A 23,136-nucleotide genomic window follows, 5' to 3' on the forward strand; every position below is an offset into this window, starting at 1 on the left:
ACTGAAACCCAAGCACAAAAATTTGTAAGTCTACAACTGTACCTCATGGTGTTTCACTAATAAAAATTTTTAAAAAATTATTTCTTTACTTTGAAGGAGACATTGGGACCACATCTGGTGGAGGGCAAGGAATACTTCTGACTCTGATATATGTTCACTGAGAATATGTCCATGCTCCAGTGAACATATCTCATGCTCGGTAGCTACTAGGGTCTTCCACATGCAAGGCAAGTGCTATCTCTCTGGCACTAGTAATGAAGAACTTTTATTTTGCTTCACTTTTAGGATACAGATCAAAATCAGCACTGCACACATGCAAGAAGTCCTCTGTGAATGATGAACAGACTGGCTAATAATACAATTTGATTAAATTTTTCTGGGAAGTACACTATTCAGTTTGACCAACTGCACATGTAGCATGAGGGACTGGGACAGAGAATCCCAGGCGCGCAGCCTGAATGTGCACTTTGTAATGGATTTGGGTAGATGCCCATATAATCTTTGTGCATATACCACCTAACAACTTTCTGTGATGTTCTATATGACTTTCATTTCTAAATATTTGATTTGATTTCACTCTCACAAGTCACATGTAAGTGCTCAATTGGAAAGGAAAAGTGTTCCTAAGCTGAGAGAATAAAATTATTATCTTCTCTCGTGACCGTATTCTTCTCAACCTGAACATGCGGAGGCAATGACAAGACAAAGCACGTCATTTTGTGGAGCAGTAAAAGGCAAGCTGGGGTTCATAGATTAAGGCAGACAACAGAGAAAATTATTGCTGGAGGTTTTGTCAAGTTAGTTTTCTGGAGGGCACAGAAATGTAAAAAGTGAAAGGAGGAAGTGGATGACTTGAACAGGCTTTCATTCTGCTCCAACAGTGAAGGGTTCTAGGAAGCATGAACCCTGTTCCATGATATCATCTTTACTTCTCCATCAATTGATGCCTGATGGTTTTGTTTTCTTTTTCTTTTATTTATTTAACTTTGTTATTGAATCACTGAGATAGAACCTTACAAAACTGTTCATGATTGGATTTCAGTTCGATACTATTCCAACCCCTGTCCCTCCACCAGTGTACATTTCCCAGGACCAATGTCCCCAGGTTTCCTCCCATCACACCCCCCTACCCCCACCTCTCTCTCTCTTTCTCTCTCTCTCTTTTTCCAACCCCGTTGAGAAGTATAGTTCTCTATATTGATGCTGAAAGGTTATATAGATTGTCACTTACCTGCTTTTAGCCCTCAGATCTTGTCCACAAATATTGTTCACAGATCTCATTGTCATACTGGTCTCTTCTCTATCTCTCCTACCCTCATCGATGGTTTCTTAAAGCAAGAGCTTTGGGTCTAATTCAAATAGAAAGACTTCCTCTGGCTCTTGGTACCACTCTAAGTGACCTCACAGACTTCACTTTGTCAACTACCCATTATACTGACTTTCCCAGAGTAAAAGACAAAGCAGGTAGGATTATCCTGCCTATGTGCACAAAGAGAAAATTGCAAGAACGGGGTTTCCCACAAAAATGATTATCTCCAGTCTAGTGTGCCTTGCTCTTCACTTTGATCTAACCATGACAGAGAATTTTGATGGGAGCACATGAGTCTATCTAGCCAGTCTCAAATTCACAAATTTCAGAATTTAGGCATGCTTGTTCCCCTATTAAAATACAATCTTATGCTCATAGATATTTTGATATAGTCATTACCAAATGGGTGACTTTGCATTGATTTGTTAGTCTGAGTGTGAAAGTTGATGAGCATTGCTGATATGATAGCTGACAGTGGGGTGGAAGGGGGAGGGTTTCCGTGTCTGAGAAGACCTACCAGTGAGAAGTGTATGTGTGTAGTGGGTGTGATTAAATTTAACCTTATTCTGATGTTCTCTGCCAACTGTGTCAAAATACCCTTTTAATTTTACTCTTCCTTATAGGGTCCTCACCTGGAAATGCTCTGGGCCTCTTCCTTCCTCTGTGATCAGGAGTGACCCCTGGTGGTTCTCAGGGTATCGATGATGCTACAATTTTGAAAGTGGCAGCCACACACCTAGCAAGCACTTCCTCAGCCTGGACACCTGCAATACTGGGAAAGCTCTTACTCATGAGCCCCCAACAAAACTCTCTGATCTCCACACCTTGGTTTAGCCACATTTGGATTAAAACAATATTAACACCATTACTTGTAATATTTTATCCATTTAAGAAACATCCATCCATATTTCTTTTTTCAAAGTGGGTTGCATTATATGCCGAGCAGTACACAAATCAATGCAAGCAACGTCACCAAGATGCAATGACTAGTTCATTAGGGTACCAGGGAGAAATGAATGATCATAAACAATCATCCCCCTGGCATGCACTTGTGCAAAGACTGAACGATGATCAACATCTATGTGAGATCCAGAACAATCTAGAACTTTATTCCCATGGGAACAGCTCTGGAGGAAGATCTTTCATCTTCTCCTGGTATATTTCATCAAAGGTTTCTGCTTGTGCCACTGTGAGGTGATTTTTCCAGTCTCCAGATACACCTGATAAACATAAAAGAGGGACTCTGATTAGATGATTTCAGCTCTGCTGACACTAAGACACTGACACTTCTCCTCTGCCAAGTACTAATGCAGAAAAGGAAAACTAAGAGCAAGTCTAAGCAAGTCTTAGCAAAACTAAGTCATGCTGTGCTAGGTTTCTTCACTTTGCTGAGTGTAACTGGCAAGGAATGTGAGAGAGCCATTTTTCATTTCTTTTTTATTTGTTTATTTCTGGACTACAACTAGCAGTGTCAGGGTTTCCTCTTGGGGCTTTGTTCAGGAATCACTCCTTGGTCAGCTCAGGTAGGTGTTGCTGCACCAAGCCTAGGTCGGCTGCATACTATGCAAGTGACTTCTATCTTTTCTCTTGTTTTCTCTTCAGTTCCTTCTGTTCTTTTAAAATACTGGATTAATTTTCTTCAGACTAATCTCGGCCTGGAGGTCACTGGCTAGGATTTCTATGTCAGAATACTTGGGGATCTGAAGGATATTGCTCTCCATGAGAGGAAGTGCTCCTTCTGGTAATTACCCGGACACTTTTGTCTACTATCTGCTTAAAGGATATAAGTGGTAGCAATCTAGGGCTGTGTCTTAGTATCTCATTGTGGTAATAACTCCTTATAGAATATATCTCCAAATCTAGTTCTGAAGTCCTGAACAGGGAATGGGAGTCACTTCAAAGACAGAAATTAGCCCGGCAAGCACCTCATCCTGCTCTCCACAAAATTATCATCCTCTCACAACAGAAAAATGTATTCTCACCCAGCTGCCAAAATGTTCCCACCCTCTAAAGCAATAGCTTTCCTCAAGTGGTCTGTGATTCAAGTTACCTGTTTTCATATGCAACATCATGAACTGCAGAACACAGGTCTCTTTTCCAAAGGAAAGAATCAGAATCAAGCCAGACATTGCAGAAAAATAGTAGTTGACTAAGAGTCACTGAGCAGGGGCCAGAGCCATAGTACAGGGGTTAGTCCTTTGCCTTCCACATGGCCCTACCAGTTTCTATGTCTGGCATCCCACAGGGTCCCCCTGAACCATTAGGAGTAATTCCTGAGTGAAGTGCCAAGAGTAAATACTGAACATCACTGGCATGGCTCACACCATCCCTCATTTCCACCCACCCCGAAAAAAGAGTAACACATCAAATTCTCCTAGATTTTAAGCATCAAGGAAAGCCTCTTATTCCTGCACAACCTCTAGGCCACCATGGTGTGTCACCTGACACCACAACCCTGGGTGACAGCCTGGCCTGGCTGAGTATGAAAATCATTTCCTTCCTTCTTCTAGCCTCACATCCTTGAAGCTGGAATTTTCCAAGTCTTAATCACTTAACTTCCCATTAGTCGTCGATTTGCTCGAGCGGGCGCCAGTAACGTCTCCATTTGTCCCTGTCGCGTGCTAGTGTAGCCCAATGGCATCTGTTCTCTCTGGGAACATGAAGAGCCTCAAACCGATCGTTCATGATCTCGACGAAGAAGTCTGACCATCTGGTAGGTGGGCGGCCACGCAGTCTTTTGACATCCCGTGGAATCCAGTCGGTAACAGCTCTAGTCCAGAGGTCGTCTTTAAATCTCATTATGTGACCAGCCCATCTGATTTTTGACACCTTGAGAAATGAGACAGCGTCCCTGATTCGTGATCGTCAAAGGATGTCAGAACTCCAGATTCTTTCTCTCATTTGAGTGAAACGTGATATTCCAAGCATAGCTCTTTCTATTCTTCTTTGGGAGACCTGAATAGCATTCTCATCCTGTTTGCATAGGGCCCAGGTCTCTGAGGCATGTGTTAATGCAGGAAGAACAGTGGAATCAAAGAGATGTGCCCGGAGCCGGAGGTTCTTCGTCCTCTTAACTATTTCTTCGACGTTCTTGAAGGGCTTCCAAGGCGCTCTCTTCCTCTTGCTCAGCTCGGGTGCCAGGTCATTTGTCATGTTGACTTCTCGACCTAGGTACACATAGCTGTTGCATTCGGAGATGGTCGTTCCGTTGAGAGCGAATGGGGCATCAGGAACGAGGCTGTTTCTCATAAACATTATCTTCGTAAGATTCAGCTGTAGTCCAACCTTTCCACTCTCACGGTCAAAGTCGGCCAGCATTTGTGCCGCTTAACTGATGTTTGGTGTTATTAAAACAATGTCATCAGCAAAGCGGAGGTGGTGTATTTGCCGACCATCTATCTTCACTCCCATTCCTTCCCATTCCAGTCGTCGCATGATGTTCTCGAGGGTGGTACTGAAGAGTTTGGGTGAAATGGTATCACCCTGCCACACCCCTCTCTTGACATCAATGATCACTTCTTTGTAGAATGGTGAGATCCTGGTAGGGAATCCGCAATACAGCTCACGGAGGATCTTGATGTATTGGGCTTGAATGCCCTGATTGGCTAGGGCTTCAATGACCACTTCCTTCTCAACAAAATCAAAGGCCTTCTTTAAATAAATGAACGTTAAACAGAGTAGCATCTTGAACTCCTGAGAAACCTCAATGAGCTTGGTTATCATGTGGATATGGTCAATGGTGCTGAATCCGTTGCGGAACCCGGCTTGCTCGCATGGTTGTCCTTCATCTAGTGTTCTGCCAATCCTATTTAGGATGACTCGAGTGAACAACTTGTAGATGACAGACAATAGGCAGATCGGGCGATAGTTGCCAATGTCATGGATGTCTCCCTTCTTGAACAGTAGTACGGTCCTGCTGGTTTTCCATTGGGACGGAACCCTGCATTCAGACAGGTAGCGAGTGAAGAGCCGAGCCAGTGTATTGAAGAGTACTGACGGCAGGTTCTTCAGGTGTTCAGGTCTGACCTTGTCTGGGCCGGATGCTGTTCATTTCTTTACTGACGAAATGGCATGTCGGATTTCGGAAGGGAGAACATTGGGAACTATATATCCATCCTGTGGAATTTGGTATGTCGGCAAGTGGACATGGCTATCGAAGAGATTTGAGTAGAAGTCATGGATAATCTTCTCCATTGCCATTCTGGAGGATGTGATGGATCCGTCAGGACGTCGGAGGGCAGTCATCTTGGTCTTCTAGTTGGCGAAGGACAGGCGGGCATTACGAATACTTTTCCCGGATTCTGCAGCATCTACCAGTACTTCTGCTCTTCTCTCTTTGAGGTCTTCCTTGATCGCATCTCTGCACTTCTTTGAGAGCTCGGACGTTAGCTTGCGGTTGCCTGAGGCATGTGCCAAACCACGCTGGCGAATTAGCTCAAGAGTTTTCAAAGATAGGCGATTTTTTGTGGCTCTCTCTCTCTTGGCATTCCTCGCACATTCATGGAGGTGCTGAACCAGTCGATCGTATTCCTCGTCAATGTTTTCAACAATGGCATCTTCCCATGTTGCCGCAATAATGCCAAAGAGTTCCCAGTTGGTGGTAGTTCTGGAAGTTCTCTTTTTGAACTTTGCAGCCCTTTCTCCCAGCTCTGCAAAATTCTACTTCTACTTCCAAGTCTGTGCCTGAGAAACTCTTCATCTTGAGCCCGAGGGTAGGGAATTCATCAAATTTTATTACACAGGGTCTGACACAAACTTGTAGGAACACAGCCTTTTTGCAGAGTAAAAAACCTAAACTGTCCTCTCAAAGGATGAAAACTCTAGACATTTATTAGTTCAGGACAGTGACAAGACCATGCCCAATTTCACTCTCTTCCCCGGGTCTTTCAGACTGGTCTGTTTAATTTTGGTCAGGAATTCACTAGGACCCCTTTGTAAGCTGAATATCTGCATGCCAATTTCTTAGAAGAGAGATAGATCTACTGACATCACAGAACTCAGATGATCCCAAAGCAGGAATCAGCATCTGCCAGTGCCTTTAGCCCACGTCATAACTATGAGTGATCTTCACCCAGGTCAGGGAGAGGGGCAATGTGTGATTGACAATGTCCATGCATGAACTCAAACTATTCTGCTATCAGCCCTGTTGTCCTGCCATACACACAGCATTTTGCTTTACCTTTTCTCATCATGGTTGATGTCTTTATATCAATAGCAACACCATCCATAAGAGAATAATTGGACATCTTGTTGTCTTTCATAGCCTGGAAGGAAGAATTCTCGAGGACTGAATCCAGGGCTTCTGGTCCTAATTCCATGCCCAGAAATCGGCAGATCTTCTGCACACTGTTTCTTGTGTCCTTGAAGAAGATCAGATAAGAGCAATGATTTGAAAGACGCCAGAGAGGAGAGGAGAGAGAAGCCCAGAAGGGATATGGGGAGTAGGAGCAGAAGAGCACTTTGAAATTTGACTGCCCAGGAACTGGACAGGCTAGAAACAGTCAGAGGGAACACAGGGAGTGCGAAGAAGGCAGGTCCCCTCAGTTCTCTGAGGGGTAGGTATGTCTTCTTGCTAAACAGGGTCCAGAACACAAGATGCTGAAAAGACTTTAGACACCTGTGGTGAGAGTCACTCAAGACAGGTCCAGTGAGAAGCTGACATGGTGAAAGGGATAAATTGCAGCTCTCGTGGTGCTGTCAAGGCTGTCCAGAAACCCCGACTGAGGAACGTACATGTGCACAGTGCCATCCTATAAACAGTGTCAGTCATTGGACTGGGTGCACAAAGCACCAGTGAGAGATGATAAGAAAAACGATGCAACTCTGGAAGGACTTAGTTGTGACTAATGAACCTTACTTCTTCCCAGAACTAAGAAGCATTTTACATTCTTTTTCCATGAGTCTTGATTATGTTTCACAAGGTAACTTCTGTCATGAGAAGTGATGTCAGGAAAGTTGTTTTGGTGGATGGAAACTTCTCCAGGGGATGAGAGGGAGTGGATGTCAGAAGGAACCCTCTGTTAGGGAAGTATGTTGGGTAATAGGAAATAACTGCAGATGCATCTGGGAAGCTCAAGTTGCTTCCACAGTCCAGCATTCCCACCCCATGAGCAGCATTCCCAGTGGTGACCACATTGGAGGATCCATTACCTATGTGACTATCACGCATCACCTGTCTCTGATGGGGCTGACACTCTTTGAATGTTGTTAAATGGAGCATAGAACCACGGTCAAGAGTAAGGAGTCTGGGGAATGCTCTTCCAAAGGGGGGCACCACTGGCACAAACTGTCCTCCCCCGGGGACCTACCATATGTCTACAGAGATGTTGGTTTGAGACACAGAGGAGGAGGAACAGGTCATAAGGTGCAAATAGTTTGGGGGTTCCGACCATAAGAACCAGATTTACCCTTTTCAGCTCTTCATAACTCAGCAGCAGGAAGTTCTCCTGGTCTCTCCTGGGCATCCAGCCATGGATATGATTGAACCACGATCCATAGGGCACTGCAGAGTGGGGAGGCAGAGAAAGGAGTGGGTCCCACACTATGGTGCTTAGGATCCTCTGAATGTCAAAACTCAGGCAACATTGCTTGCGCCTCTGCATTGTGTGGCCTTTCCTTGGAGTCACTTATTGAACAGGAGGAAATGGGGACACAGTACTTTAGCATCCTGGGGGTCTCCTGCCCGAGTCAGCTCTGCAGCAGCTTTTTGAGTCTCTATGAAGTTCCTGCCCTGCGACCCGAACAAGGATGAAGAGACACAGTAGTGGATCTTGAATATATTGTCTCTCTTACAGCTTTGACAGTTGTTTTGATAACTATTTTCTCTCTGGAAATGATCTCTGTCTATGTCTCTCTGTCCCTCTCTGTCTCTCTGTCTCTATCTCTCGGTATGTTTCTGCCTGTCTATCTCCCCTATTCTGTTCTAAGAGCTCTGTTCTATGTTCAACTACTGTTTCCTGGGGAATTGAATAATATGTCTATGTGATAGTGGTGGGCTTTCAGCTCTGTTGATTCAGGATTTTCTCAGACATGTTTCCTTGGGGAATGACTTTTTTTGTATATCATGTGATTTTGGAAGGTCGAGCATCCCCCTAGGGGTTACCTCGAATGTGGTGTACTTTCTTTGTTGGGTTGTGGTGGGGGAGGAGGGGAGGTAGTCATACTCTACAGTACTTAAAGATTACTCTGGATCTGCGTTCAAGGCGTGGGGAGCCATGAAGGACTTTGGATCACATCAGAATTGGCTGCATGCAAGGCCAGTTGCTTCCCCACTGGTATGTCTCTCCTCTAATCCTGACTGCACTGGATTCAGTGGGTGTAGAGCATGTCTGAGCTCTTCTGTCTGCTGTATGCTCGTGGGAATCACTGTGCCTGTGCGTTCTGCTCACTCCAGTTGTCCTTTGAGAAGGAGCCTAAACAAAGGCTCGTGTTTCAGGTGAAATATGGACAGAATGTCTCACTCTTCCAGAGACCACGACATTTTCAGAAAACTAGTATGAAACGTGTATGGAAGTTTCATTCTTCTCCTTTCAGAGCACATTTGAGAATTTGAGACAAAAGCCACTCTGAGAATGGCTTTGAGAATTTTGTTGAGTGTAATTCATGTTTATAAATTCATTTTGAGAACATTTAAAAATGAGTTAATCATTCATCAAAGCATGAATCTGCCAAAATTTTGGACCCAAATTATCCTATTTGGTAATTTGACCTAAATTTGATTTCGTTTTGCAAATTAAGTATTCCTGTGCACAGAGATATTTGCATATTAATTGCCTGCCAGTAATTGCACATCAGAGTTGTGCATCGGACAATATAATGTTGATTGAGGAACAAGTCAGGCTGGCTTCATTACAGAGAGTCTGCAGATGTCTGCCTTGGCCACAGTAACATGGAAACTGTTTGAGTAACTGACACTCAAGGCTGGGCAAAAAGCAAGCCAAATACCATGAGGACTTTTCGAGGTAACATGCTTAGTCAAAGTTCTCGGGACCCGGGAGTAAAGGATCTTAAAAATATGACATTGTGAAATGGTTGTGTAAAAGTAGATAAAGAACTTTCTGTTCACGCTGAAGAATAGAGGGCATAAAGGCAGGAGCAATATACAGCCGGTTGGCCCTTTCAAAAACAAACCTCCTCTCAAAACATAAAAAGAAACTAGGAAAGAGCGGATAGAGGAGAATGAAAAGTGTGTTTAGAGAAAAAATGGAGCAGAATAGAAGAAATTCCTCATATTCCTAGAACAAAATGCATATAATTGTACAAGTTTCCTAATGAATAATATAATCTTTTGACACTAAAAGATCTCTGATCTGGCCCTGGGGAGTGAAACAACTAAACATGATTTTTGCAAATTGTTACCAGAAAGGCACAGACAAGTTCTTGCCATCCCTGGGCTGGTCCCCCTGCAGCTATGCTATTCAAAGTCTGTCTTGACATAGAAAATCTTGTGCGTGCATTGGTTCCTTCACTTCAATTCCTTACCTGCATCATTTTTCTCCCTTCACTTCCCACCTTTCACTACAATGAGCTTGAGCACAGAACTGTGTCACTTTTAAAACCAAGACAGACCCAGATCATATTCCTTTGATAACTATCTATTTACAGTTTTTCTCCCCGGTGGTTAGTCTCCATTCGTCCTAATTCTGAGATTTTAGCAATTGCCACATTGGAGGCTCCTTCAGGGTCAGGAGAATGAGACCCATTACTGTTACTGGATTTTGGCATATTGAATACGCCACAGAGAGCTTGCCAGACTCAGCCTTGGGCAGGATACACTCTGTAGCCTGTCGGATTCTCCAAGAGTGAGAACTAGACAATAAACTAAACCGGGAGCTGGGTTTTATAATCCCTGAATTTTGGCTGTTGATGGGATAACACAGCGCCGGGGCAGTTGGTGGATGTAACGCCTAACTACTGAAAGATGGGGGATCTGGGTGGAGGAGGTCCAGTCCCGATCCGAGCAGGCTTGAAGATCACAGCCTCAGGTCCCACACACTTGAGTTCCTCTGCTGGTTCCTTCATGCATGAGGCTCGTTTGTCATACTTGCACTGAATTGTACTTTCCAATTGAGTCAAAAGCTACATCACACTGCACTGCACTCTCCTCCCATTGTTCATTGATTTGCTCAAGCGGGCACCAGTAACGTCTCACAACAAATTGTGAGACTTATTTTTACTGTTTTGGGCATGGAATACGTCACGGGTAGTAGGCCAGGCTTTGCTGTGTGGGCGAGATACTCTCGAAAGCTTGCCGGGCTCTTCGAGAGGGGTGGATGACCCCCTGTGTGGGCCATGTCGGCCACGTGCAAGGCAAACGCCTTACCCACTGTGCTATTGCTCCATCCCAAAGCTACATCATTGATAAGAAAGTGAATATTAACACCAGAAATATTGGATCCTATTTCAGCTATACCAGAGACAGAGCAGGATGACAAAACATGGAGCAGGGGTGTGGTTCCTGTTTTGAATTGACATTCCTAGCACCTCAAAAATAAACAGGTAGAAAGGTAGTGAGGACAGAGATAATTTGGCCAACATGAAGTATAAATTTAGACTAATAATACGAGGGCAGGTAGGCATGAAAATCACTGATCAGTAACATCAATTCTAATGTCCTGTCAGTAAATGCAGAGGGCAGTGAGTTCCTATATCGAAACAATGAATTGTGTAGAGGGAAAAGAAGAAATTCCATTTCAGGAATACCCAGAGAATAAGGGTATGTCAAAGTCATGTGCAGTTAAGACAAGACACTGATGGAAGAGTGTGAAGGAAACAAAAATCAATGAAAAGATACCTGTGTTCTTGGATCTTCGGGAACATTGCTGTGGTGAATGTGTGCAGAGTACAGAGGGATCTAGAGAATCAGTTCAATTCTTTTCAAAATTCCATGACATTTCTGCGGACCTAGAAATGTGTTTCTACAATATGCAAAATAGAAAATGCTCTAAGTAACCCGATCTCTCTCTCTCTCTCTCTCTCTCTCTCAAAAAAAAAAGAGGAACAAAACTAAAGGTTTCAGACACCATAATTTCTACTCTGATCACAAAGTTATGGCATCAATACAATAGAATACTGTCCTCAAGCACGCACTCATCTGGTGGGCTGAAGAGAATGTAGACATCATCCAGTCATCAGCCTTTATTGTTTACACATCAGAGTCATAAACAAGAGTAGCAAGAGTACAATAATGGTTCAGATGATTGTTTGACAAATGTTCCTGCAAAAAGTGGGTCTCAGGGTGGAAAAGTATGAACCCAATGTCTGTCTTACACCACTCACTATCTTTGAGTCAAAGTGGGTCGAAAATTTGAGTTTTGATTGACCTCTGGGGTGCTCAGGGCTTAGTCCTGTTTCTGTGTTCAGTATTCACTCCCAGCAAGCTCAGGGAACTATATGGGGTGCGAGGAATCAAACAAAGGTCTGTTATATGTGAGGTAAGCGTCTCGCCATTCTGTGGTTTCTCTAGCACCAAAATCGGTCACGTTTTAAATGTAAGACTTCAAACCATGGAAACGTCTCCATATGGGACAAGAGATTATGGGAGCTAGCGAAGATATACCCCAGATGTTATGTAAAGTCAAGTTCTTTCATCTAGGTATTAGATGAAAAGCTGACCTCCAGGCTCTACCCCCAGGGGAAGAAGGAAGAGAGGACTAATACTCCAGTGTGTCCAATAGGTCCTGACGCTGGAGGTTTGTGAGACTGCACTCCAGCAGAGAATTGGAACCTACAAAAACTGGGTTCCTTACTGACAAAACGGGTGCTCATTTGTTGGAAAATCACTGACTTATCATCTGGACCAGCCACCACTATGCTGAGACCACTCTCCACACACATGAAGGTACTGGCAGAGGGACAAAGCCACGCGGGTTCTGGGGCCGAGATCTCCAAGCCTACTCGGATTGGGGCCGAGCATCCTACACCCAGATCCTCCAAATTCCAGTAGGCGGGGGTCACACCCACCAACTGGCCCCCTGGCGCCGTGTAATCCCATTAACGGCCAAGACCCAGAGACTATAAAAACCAGCTACCGGAACCGCGCTGCCGCATTTGCTGCCGCGCGACATCTTATTATGACATCTTATTATGTCATTCCTACTTTGGACAAACTGGCAGGCTATCGAATGTAGCCTGCCCACATGGCAGAGTCTGGCAAACTCCCCATGGCGTACCCAATATGCCAAATACCAGTAACAATGATGGGTCTCATTCTCCTAAAGAGCCTTGAATATAATCTCAGGGCTAGGATGAAAGAGACGTTACTGGGGCCTGCTTGAGGCAATCGACGAATAACAGGATGATTTGTGATTTGTGATCATCTGGGTGTAACATGAGATCTCATAAAAGACCCTGACACCCCCACAAAACCACTGTATTTTACAGTCACTCACCATTTCCTTCGAGGAACCAATCAAAATATTGTTCCATTGATTCTGCTTCTTGAACATATTTTAAGCCTTTCCAGAACAAATGTCCAGACACAATAACATCTCTGGGATTTCTAATGACGTAAATCACCTTCAATAGAAAAAGGAGTTAAAAATCAACCATTGGAATTATGTTCTATCCTTCCTATAAAAATTCATTCATATAGGGAAGTACCAGTTTAAAACATGACCGTGTTTCCAGTGTGCCACAGAGGACATCCTTGCATCTGAGCTTCCACTCATCACCAAACAATCCCTTCTATTGCCTGAACCTACCCCTACTGAAGTGATCACCAATATTATTAATAGTAATTTTTATCTACCTAAACTCTTTTTTCATTGATCATTTGATGTGGATGGGAGGGGGATCTGTGGGACACACATCAATTGCTTAGGCATATTCCTGGCTCTGGTTTCAGGAATCTTTCTGCTTGGGCTTAGGGGACCATATTGGGCACTGGGGATTGAAGTTGGCACTCATACCAACCAAACACCTTCCTTCTGCACTATTGCTCCTGCCCTCTTTGCTCAGTTTTCATTTTGTTTTTAAAATTTTTTATTTTTTAGTGAATCATCATGTGATACAGTTACAGACTTATGAACTTTCATGCTTACGTTTCAGTATACAATGATCAAGTACCCGCCCCTCCACCAGTGCCCATTCTCCACCATCAATGTTCCCAGTATCCCTCCCACATCCCCACCACTGCCCAACCCAGCTCTGTATCAGGCATGTTCCCTTTTTACTCTCTCTCTCCTTTAGGGTGTTGTGGTCTGCAGTGCAGGTGTTATGTGTCCATCATGTTCGGTCTATAGTCTAATTTCAGTACACACCTCCCATCCAGAGCGGGTCCTCCAAGAATTCTTTATTTGGTGGTCTCTTCTCTATCTGAACTTTTCCCCCAGAATGTGAGACCAGATTCCAAGCTGTGGTTTTCTCATTTTTTCAACAAATGAATAAAGTCATCATATGTTACTGTTTTTATTGTTTGATTTGCTTCATAGAGCTTAATACTGTCATGCTTCATACTCAACAAAATAAAACACTTGTTACTTTTTAGTTTTATCATTTTCCATGTTACGTGTTCAGCTCTCTTCTTCTATAATCCAGGAAAACACCATACAATACAAAATAACCAGGGGTGCGGGGAGAGAAGATCGTGACAGCGTGTCCCCAAGACGCCAGAGCTGGTAGAGCGGTGGCAACTCTCAACTCTCTAAACAGTGGCCTGCTGTGATCACAAAATTTCTGCCTGAAAAAACGTTTTGAATATTCTCCCTCAAAGAGTGACCTTCAGAACCGGCCTGGCGCCCACCATTGAACACTGCCCAGGAATGTGCCCCCTGAAGAAGGCTGTGGTGTGGCTGCAGGTGCCGGCGCTGGCAGAACTCGGCGGTCACTTCTATCTGAATAAACAGTGATCTTCAGGTCCAACCTGGCATATCTGTGGCACTTGGGCCCTTGAGTAGATGGCGCCGCAGGTTCCCGCCGAGGAGGGGAGACTCGTGGCCTCAGAGGCTTGCTTCCACCAGGCATGCCCACCCCCACAGCTCCCACCCCGACCCTCATATCAGCTCTGGCAGCAGTGGCCATCGGTATCATATCTTGAAGGAAAATCTTCCTGAGCTCCAATTGCCTGGAGACTGGACTTAGGATGGGGGCAGTGCCCCCTGGGAAGGTCGTGCTGGACTGGTTGTGGCTGCCTTCCAAGAGTACCCAACCCAGAGTTTCTGGCCAGGGTTGCTACTGCCACCACCCCTGGGGCCCAGAGGCTGCAGCACCGCTGTTGGGGCAACCTGGACCTGCTGGGAGAGAGTGTCAGCAGCCCGGTGGTGCCCCTGGGCTTCCTGACACCCCCAAATTTGGCGCTATGCCTCTGGCCAGACTGCATCAACTAATGATACAGTTTTCTGACAAATTAGATTGCCAAAATTTAGGTATGGGATAGTCATGCCCACCAACCACCTCTGGTGCTGCCACACAAGCTCATTTATCGAGCTTGCTCCAAAAACTGTCTAAATAAATCTCAAAAGAATTTTTTAAAAAACTTCAGTAAATTGTTTTAAGACAGGTGCATGACTGAATCCTCCAGTGCATCTGTGAGGGAGAGAGTTAGCCTAGTGCATTCCCAAACAGAGTCTTTGGCAGCCACTTGCTGCCACAATCCAAAATCAACACCATCCCCTGGACCAAACTCCAACATCTATGGACGAACCTCACCAAGATATTAATCTGCTGGAACTTTGAGTATGCTGGTTTAATGACTGAAATCTCCAGGCTCTTTTGTAATTGGTATGGGCTAACTCCACCAAATTTGCTATAATTCCAGAAGCCTGGCAGTTATGTTCAACCCAAATCTGTCATCCATTTAAAAAATCCACTCCAGCTGTAATTTTTCCAAAAAATACTGAACTTCTTGAACAAACACATTTCCTCTCAGTGCCGATATAGCAAACCAAAATGTTCAAAAGGAGAAAGGGATATATATATATATATATATATATATATATATATATATAGAGAGAGAGAGAGAGAGAGAGAGAGAATTACCTGCCATAGATGCAGGCTTAGGGGTGTATGGGAAGGAAACTGGGCACATTGTTGGTGGTAAATGTATATTGGTGAAGGAATGGGAGATGCAACATTGTATGACTTAAATCCTCTAATAAAAAAAAGGGAAAAAAGAATTTGCTCATCCCAACAAGGTTTCAAAGATACCCAGTCCTGGATCTCCATGTTACTGAATGCCAACTTTGTTACTCAGAGTTTTCCCTGAACTGAGTTTGGGAGACAGAGGGGCTTCCAAGAAACCAGAAATCAGAAATCCCGAGACCCAAAACACTCTTCACTTCTCCATTGTTTTATTTCAGGAGGAAATGATTGGATTGTGAGTCAAGGACACACAGAAGAGGCCCAGAGACGAGAAGGCAGAGGTGTGCCTGTCTATCCACATAGACTCACTCTTCCTCACTTGACTCTATTGTTCATCTCAAACTAACTGCTGTCTAATACACACAGTATATTACTATTTTTGAACGATCCCCGTGAATCACCTGTCATTCCTATGAGAGATGTGCTAGACCTTTGGACTTAACAGCATTGACAAATAGTAGAGAGAAAGGGGTAGAAAAGTCAGGGATAGGTACTAACCACTCACCCTCATTTATGAATGTTCCAAGCAGACTCCTATGGATAGCTCTTTGGTCTTCAACCTGACCTAATTTAAGTTGCATCTGAAACAGAGTGGGGTGACATAGCACAGAAAAGAACTCTTTATTTGCATTTTAACTTGGCTACTAGAAACCCTGTGGAATGATTGACATATTGCACTCAGAAATGCACAGTAACGTCATCCAACACTGAATCACAGACCCCACTCCAGGTCCTTGAAAGAAACTCTGCATCTCCACCACAGTCTCTGTTAACCTCTGGGCATAGCGACATTTAAAAAGCATTGATCAAATATATGAGGACCATTGTTGCACTCACCTTCACTTTGGCATTGGAGAATGACTTGGGCAGAAATTGGACTGGAAGATGGGAACACATAAATCGTGGACCTTTCTGATCCTTTAATACCTTAAACCCTTCGTCTGTCTCTATCCAGGGGGAACGATCCCAGATCGGCACAGATTGAATCCACTTGGGATTGCCTTTGGAACGAATCAGGGAAAGAATCTCTATCATCCAGTGTGTTCCTAAATAAAGGACAGAAAATGAAGATCAGACATTTTCTTTGACTTTTAAAATGGCATTGTATTAAATATGGAACAAAAAGATACCATTTTCACATGTGCATCGCAGTTCTATCAACAAAAATTGAAATCTGAAAGCAACCAAATCCCCGCAAACAGAAGTGAATGAAAAAGATGAGAACTGAGCAGATAGTGAGGAATCCTAGCATCTGGGAGAAGAGATGAAGTCCAGTTATTCTCATCTCATGAGGAAGTAATGGAGAAATTAAATACCAGGTGACAGAGACACAGCATTGAATTCCGGAAGACTACAGCTTGCCAGAGTTCTTTCCAGACCCCGTGCAGTGTCAATTCCACCAGGTCACGTCAGATAGAGTGGATGTGCCCTTTCTGCCTGCTCCAAATGAAGCCCTGGTGGCTATGAGCTTCCAGAAGAAAAACCCAGGTGATCAGGTTCAGAGACTAAGACTCCAGGTCACATGGTAAAACAGAGATTGGCCCTCCCTTCCTGTCTCCCTGCCCTCTTGGGGTCCTGGCTGTCACGCCCATGATCTGCCTCCAGGTGCCATCTCAGGGCATCACAGGCCTTGATCCAGAGTCACCCAAATGAATCTCAAAATGGATTAGCTCCCTACAAGAGATGCCTTTGGACCCCAACCATTATATATAGAATCCCAGAAGTACATGGCTGCTTTCGCAGCCGAGTAACCTCTCATGATATTCATAACAATCACAAATCAAATCACAAATCATCCTGTTATTCGTCGATTGCCTCGAGCAGGCCCCAGTAACGTCTCTTTCATCCTAGCCCTGAGATTACATTCAAGGCTCTTTAGGAGATTGAGACCCATCATTGTTACTGGTATTTGGCATATTGGGTACGCCACGGGGAGTTTGCCAGACTCTGCCATGTGGGCAGGTTACATTCGGTAGCCTGCCAGTTTGTCCAAAGTAGGAATGAGATAATAAGATGTCGTAATAATATGTCGCGTGGCCGCATGGTTCCGGTAGCTGGTTTTTATAGTCTTTGGGTCTTGGCCGTTGATGGGATTACACGGCGCCAGGGGGCCAGTTGGTGGGTGTGACCCCCGCCTACTGGAATTTGGAGGATCTGGGTGTAGGATGCTCGGCCCCAATCCGAGTAGGCTTGGAGATCTCGGCCCCAGAACCCGCGTGGCTTTGTCCCTCTGCCAGTACCTTCATGTGTGTGGAGAGTGGTCTCAGCATGGTGGTGGCTGGTCCTGGAGGTCTTCAGCTGCCGGAGCCCTGGTCGGGGCGGGGAGGAAAGCTCAACCCGCTCCCCTCCAAGGGGCTCTGGCGAGGACAGCCAGGCGCGAGGGCAGGAGACTGCACTGTTCTCTTCCTGGGAGCTGGTTGATATTCATAACAGGCAATAGAAAATAAATCGTCTAGCATCTGCCCCTTGCAGGATGGCTTGAATGGTCGTGGGAAAATTCAAAATAATGGTGGTACAAAGGAGTAATGGTGGTGAGATTGGTGTTGAAATATTGAATGTAATCAACTAATGTGAACAACCTTATGAAAATAAAATTAAAACAATAAAATAAAAATAAAATGGATAAAAAATAGATACCAGATGATATAGCTGATAGATAGTCAAGAAAATAAACAAGAAAATAAAACAGAGGGACTCCAGCTCTGCTACCCCTTAGCCTGCAGTCACAGTTTTAATGCTACCGAGGGACCAGTGGGTGAGCAGTGGTGCAGTGGTGTATGGGGATTGGCAATTTGGTGTTGGATTTGGATTGGTGCATGTATTCCCAAACAGAAACATTTATGCTGTTGAAACACTCTAGTACCTCAGTAAGCAAAGAAACAATCAAATGTCTCAGTGCTGGAGACGTGTCTGGAGTTCTCTGCCCACTTCCCTATAGTTATCTTTGTAAGATAGTCTTGACTACGAGTAGGAACTTCATACCTTATTATAAACATTCAAACAGGACCTTTACTGAATCCATATAAACTCTACATGCACTTTTAAATATACATATGTACATATATATGTAAATATATGTATATATAAAACACCATGATTTACCATGTTGTTCACAATACAAATGTTTCAGGCATTAAATGTTACAACAACATGCCTACCACCAGTGTGACCGTCCCTCCACCAATGTCCCTGATAACCCACCCACCATCTCACCATATCGCTTAAGAGATAAATTAAATTTATATACTAGGGTTCGTTACAATAGGCAGATTGAGGAATAGTTGCCAATGTCATGGATGTCTCCCTTCTTGAACAGTAGAACAGTCCTGCTGGTTTTCCATTGGGACGGAACCTTGAATTCAGACAGGTAGCGTGTGAAGAGCCGAGCCAGTGTATTGATGAGTACTGATGGCAGGTTCTTCAGGTGTTCAGGTCTGACCTTGTCTGGGCCAGGTGCTGTTCGTTTCTTTACTGACGAAATGGCGTGTCGGATTTTGGAAGGGAGAACATTGGGAATGACATATCCATCCTGTGGAATTTGGTATGTCGGCAAGTGGACATGGCTATCGAAGAGATTTGAGTAGAAGTCATGGATAATCTTCTCCATTGCCGTTCTGGAGGATGTGATGGATCCATCAGGACATTGGAGGGCAGTCATCTTGGTCTTGTAGTTGGCAAAGGACAGGCGGCCATTACAAATACTTTTCCCGGCTTCTGCCGCATCTACCAGCATTTCTGCTCTTCTCTCTTTGAGGTTTTCCTTGATCGCATCTCTGCACGGCTTTGCACTGGACGTTTGCTTGCGGTTGCCTGGGGCATGCGCCAAACCACGTTGGTGAATAAGCTCAAGAGTTTTTGAAGACAGGCTTTTTTTGTGACTATCTCTCTCTTTCTTAAAAAAAAATCTCTTTCTAAAAAAAAATCTCTTTCTCTTTCTAAAAAAAAATCTCAGGGCTAGGACGAAGAGACGTTACTGGGGCCTGCTCGAGGCAATTGACGAATAACAGGATGGTTGTGATTGTGATTGTGATTGTGATTGTGATCTCTCTCTTGGCGTTCCTCGCACAATCATGGAGGTGCTGAACCAGTCGATCATATTCCTCATCAACAATGGCTTCTTCCCATGTTGCTGCAATAGTGCCAAAGAACTCCCAGTTGGTGGTCGTTCTGTGAGTTCTCTTTCTAAACTTTGCAGCCCTTTCTCCCCACTCTGTGAAGTAGAATTTTGCACGAAAGAGACGGTGGTCCGATCCCGTTTGGAATTTTGGGACAACAGCGACATCGGTCAGGCAAAACCATCGATTGAATATGATGTGGTCTATTTCATTGTGGAATCGTCCACCGGGAGACTCCCATGTCCAACGTTTAGATTCAGCCTTCTGGAACTGTGAATTACCATGGATGGTCTTGGTCGACATGATGAACTCAGACAGTCTGTCACTCTGTTCGTTCCATTCTAGGCCATGGATACTGATGTGAAGTTCTTCAGCTGATCTTCTCGGTCCTATCTTGGCATTAAAATCACCCACAATGATCTTGTAGAAGGTGTGGTCTTCTTTATAGAACTTCTCCAGCTCCATGTAGAACTTCTCAGTTTCTCCTTTATCATAATTAGATGTTGGTGAGTAGACAACGAAGAAACTGCCAGCAGTGAGCCACATCTATTCAAATGTAAACATCCGATTTGGGTTGTTAGGCATCCGAATGAATCAATACTCACGGCCATGTTTGTGTTGACAAGGACACCGATGCCTCCAACGCCTCTTTTATCACATGTTCCGAGGAACAGTTCTTCTCCAGTGTCGAAAACGGCATGATGAGATTGGTGCCTTCTTGTCTCAGTCAGACCAATGATATCGTACTTGATCTTTCGCACTTGTACCATCAGGTCCTCGATGGATGCATCTGATGCTAGCGTATGTGCATTGAAAGTACAGACGATCATTTTTGTCTTCCTTCATTGTGGCAGCCTAGTTTGGCCTTGAGATTGTATCGGCCTCTCCTTTCTCATCCTTCTCAGTGCTTCCATGTTGGTGAAGCCTTCAGGGTCAGGTGAATGAGACCCATTGTAGTTACTGGTTTTGGCATATTGAATACACAACGGAAAGCTTGCGAGGCTCTGCCGTGTGGGTGGAATACTCTCGGAAGCTTGCCAGTCCAGTCTTTCCGAGAGGGATAGAAACTTTTGTCTGTCAGCTTTTGTCTGTCATCTACAAGTTGTTCATTCAAGTCATCCTAAATAGGATTGGCAGAACACTAGATGAAGGACAACCATGCGAGCAAGCCGGGTTCTGCAAAGGATTCAGCACCATTGACCATATTATCCACATGATAACCAAGCTCATTGAGGTTTCTCGGGAGTTCAAGATGCCGCTCTGTCTAATGTTCATTGATTTAAAGAAGGCCTTTGATTCTGTTGAGACGGAAGCGGTCATTGAAGCCCTAGCCAATAAGGGCATTCAAGGTCAATACATCAAGATCCTCCGTGAGCTGTATTGCGATTCACTACCAGGATCTCACCATTCTACAAAGAAGTGATTGTTGATGTCAAGAGAGGGGTGCAGCAGGGTGATACCATTTCACCGAAACTCTTCAGTGCCAACCTTGAGAACATCATGCGATGACTGGAATGGGAAGGAATGGGAGTGAAGATAGATGGTCAGCAACTACACCACCTCTGCTTTGCTGATGACATTGTTTTAATAACACCAAACATCAGCCAAGCGGCACAAATGCTGGCCGACTTTGACCGTGAGTGTGGAAAGGTAGGACTACAGCTGAATCTTACGAAGACAATGTTTATGAGAAACAGCCTCGTTCCTGACGCTCCATTAGCTCAATGGAACGACCATCTCCGAATGCTACAGCTATGTGTACCTAGGTCGAGAAGTCAACATGACAAATGACCTGGCACCCGAGCTGCGCAGGAGGAAGAGGGCGGCTTGGAAGGCCTTCAAGAGCGTCGAAGAAATAGCTAAGAGGACGAAGAACCTCCGGCTCTGGGCACATCTCTTTGATTCCACTGTTCTTCCTGCATTAACATATGCCTCAGAGACCTGGGCCCTACGCAAACAGGATGAGAACGCTATTCGGGTCTCCCGAAGAGGAATTGAAAGAGTTATGCTTGGAATATCATCTTTCACTCAAATGAGAGAAAGAATCCGGAGTTCCAACATCCGTCGATGATCAAGAATCAGGGACGCTGTCTCATTTCCCAAGGTGTCAAATATCAGATGGGCTGGTCACGTAATGAGATTTAAAGACGACCGCTGGACTAGAGCTGTTACTGACTGGATTCCACGGGATGTCAAAAGACTGCGTGGCCGCCCACCTACCAGATGGTCAGACTTCTTCATCAAGATCATGAACGATCGGTTTGAGGCTCTTCATGTTCCTAGAGCGAACAGATGCCATTGGGCTACACTAGCACGCGACAGGGACAAATGGAGACGTTACTGACGCCTGCTCGAGCAAATCGACGATTAACGGGAAGTCAAGTGATCAAGTGATCAAGGGTTCATTACAACACAAAGGTTAATGAAATGATCCAAACTAAGGTCAATAGAAGTTCATTAGTTTTCACTGTTACAATTGCATAATGTTGTAACTGAATCATTGAGGATTTCCAGAGCAGATTGGTGCTAGTTGTTCTCATCATTCTTAACTTCTCAAATAGATGCTACTTTTCTTCTCTTTAATTTTTAAAAATTTTTATTAGTGAGATACTATGAGGTACAGTTGTAGACTTACAAATTTTGTGCTTGGGTTTCAATTATACAATGATCAAATACCCATCCCACCACCAGTGCCCATTTACCACGGATCCCAGTATCCCTCCCACCCCCCATCCCCCCCATCGCACCCTACCTCTATGACAGGGCACTCCCCTTTTTTCTTCTCTTTAAATTGTCTTTAATTCACCTCACAACGGAAGAGAAACTCTACTTACAGGACACAACCTGATCACAGGACTATATATAGTGTGTAGTGATGCCTCTACAGTCCCAGCAAATCAACAATCAAACTACACTCTAGGTCTTTGATGAACTCCCTCTAGATTTATGTATCTTGTTCTAGTTAAAACACTTGACAATGTCTTAGGATTCTGTCTTATTGGCTCCCCTAGAGCCTGGGTATCCCCCACCCAAGGTCTGTTAGGATGTCTCTGTTCCAGTTCCACGTCCAGTTCCCTGGACACTGGTGGTCTGGCCTATAGAAAGCCTCTCTCCTTTCCCTAATGCCCACAGAAAGAGCCACAACCCATCTCTGCACCTGCTCCAGCTGCTTTACCTGATTTTGGGTAGGTTATCAGCAAGACATCTTCATCCGTAAACAAAAAATTATGCCACTCTTCTGTCATGAAAGCAAGTGTGAAAATCACGGTCGGAAAAAGTACACCATTAATTTTTTTATTTTCAACAGACATTCTGGCCGCTTGTCTTTAGAGGAAAGTTTTATCCACAGTTTGAGGTTGCTTCATTTATTGTAATACCCACATTATAAGGAAATTCAAACAATCCCTAGGGCAGGTGCAAGGGTCATGATATTATGCAACTGTGAGGTCACTCAAAAGACATTAAGTGGAATCTGACTATGAATCTTTTTTTTCAATAATGATAGACTTAATTTATTCAAGTTCATATGATCTATTTCTTCTCTACTCTGGATCCTTTTATTCCCCATCTAGCTCTTTATTTTTTTCAGTCTGAGAATTTTGTTTTGTCAATTTATTTTCTTGCTCAATTGTA

General features: G+C 44.2%; 1 protein-coding gene across 1 annotated transcript; it reads right to left on the reverse strand.

Moving 5' to 3' along the window:
* Positions 1–2,180: 2,180 nt before the first annotated feature.
* On the reverse strand, positions 2,181–22,852 carry LOC130044212 (sulfotransferase 2A1-like). Its single transcript, XM_056136863.1, has 6 exons — positions 22,679–22,852; positions 16,226–16,434; positions 12,700–12,826; positions 7,717–7,811; positions 6,489–6,669; positions 2,181–2,529 (listed from the first exon to the last, which is right to left on the reverse strand). The coding sequence occupies exons 1-6, from the start codon at positions 22,812–22,814 to the stop codon at positions 2,417–2,419; spliced, it is 861 nt and encodes a 286-aa protein (XP_055992838.1). The 5' UTR covers positions 22,815–22,852; the 3' UTR covers positions 2,181–2,416.
* Between the last annotated feature and the right edge of the window lie 284 nt (positions 22,853–23,136).

Source organism: Sorex fumeus, unplaced genomic scaffold, assembly GCF_029834395.1.
Source record: "Sorex fumeus unplaced genomic scaffold, SorFum_2.1 ptg000122l, whole genome shotgun sequence".
Lineage (NCBI taxonomy): Eukaryota > Metazoa > Chordata > Mammalia > Eulipotyphla > Soricidae > Sorex > Sorex fumeus.

Excerpts from the sequence above, each read along its gene's own strand:
- LOC130044212 (XM_056136863.1), bottom strand. The coding sequence starts at position 22,814 with ATGTCTGTTGAAAATAAAAAAATTAATGGTGTACTTTTTCCGACCGTG. Across the intron at positions 6,670-7,716 it reads GTTATGAAGAGCTGAAAAGG|GACACAAGAAACAGTGTGCA; the intron begins GTAAATCTGGTT and ends ATCTTCTTCAAG. Across the intron at positions 2,530-6,488 it reads ATCAACCATGATGAGAAAAG|GTGTATCTGGAGACTGGAAA; the intron begins GTAAAGCAAAAT and ends TATGTTTATCAG.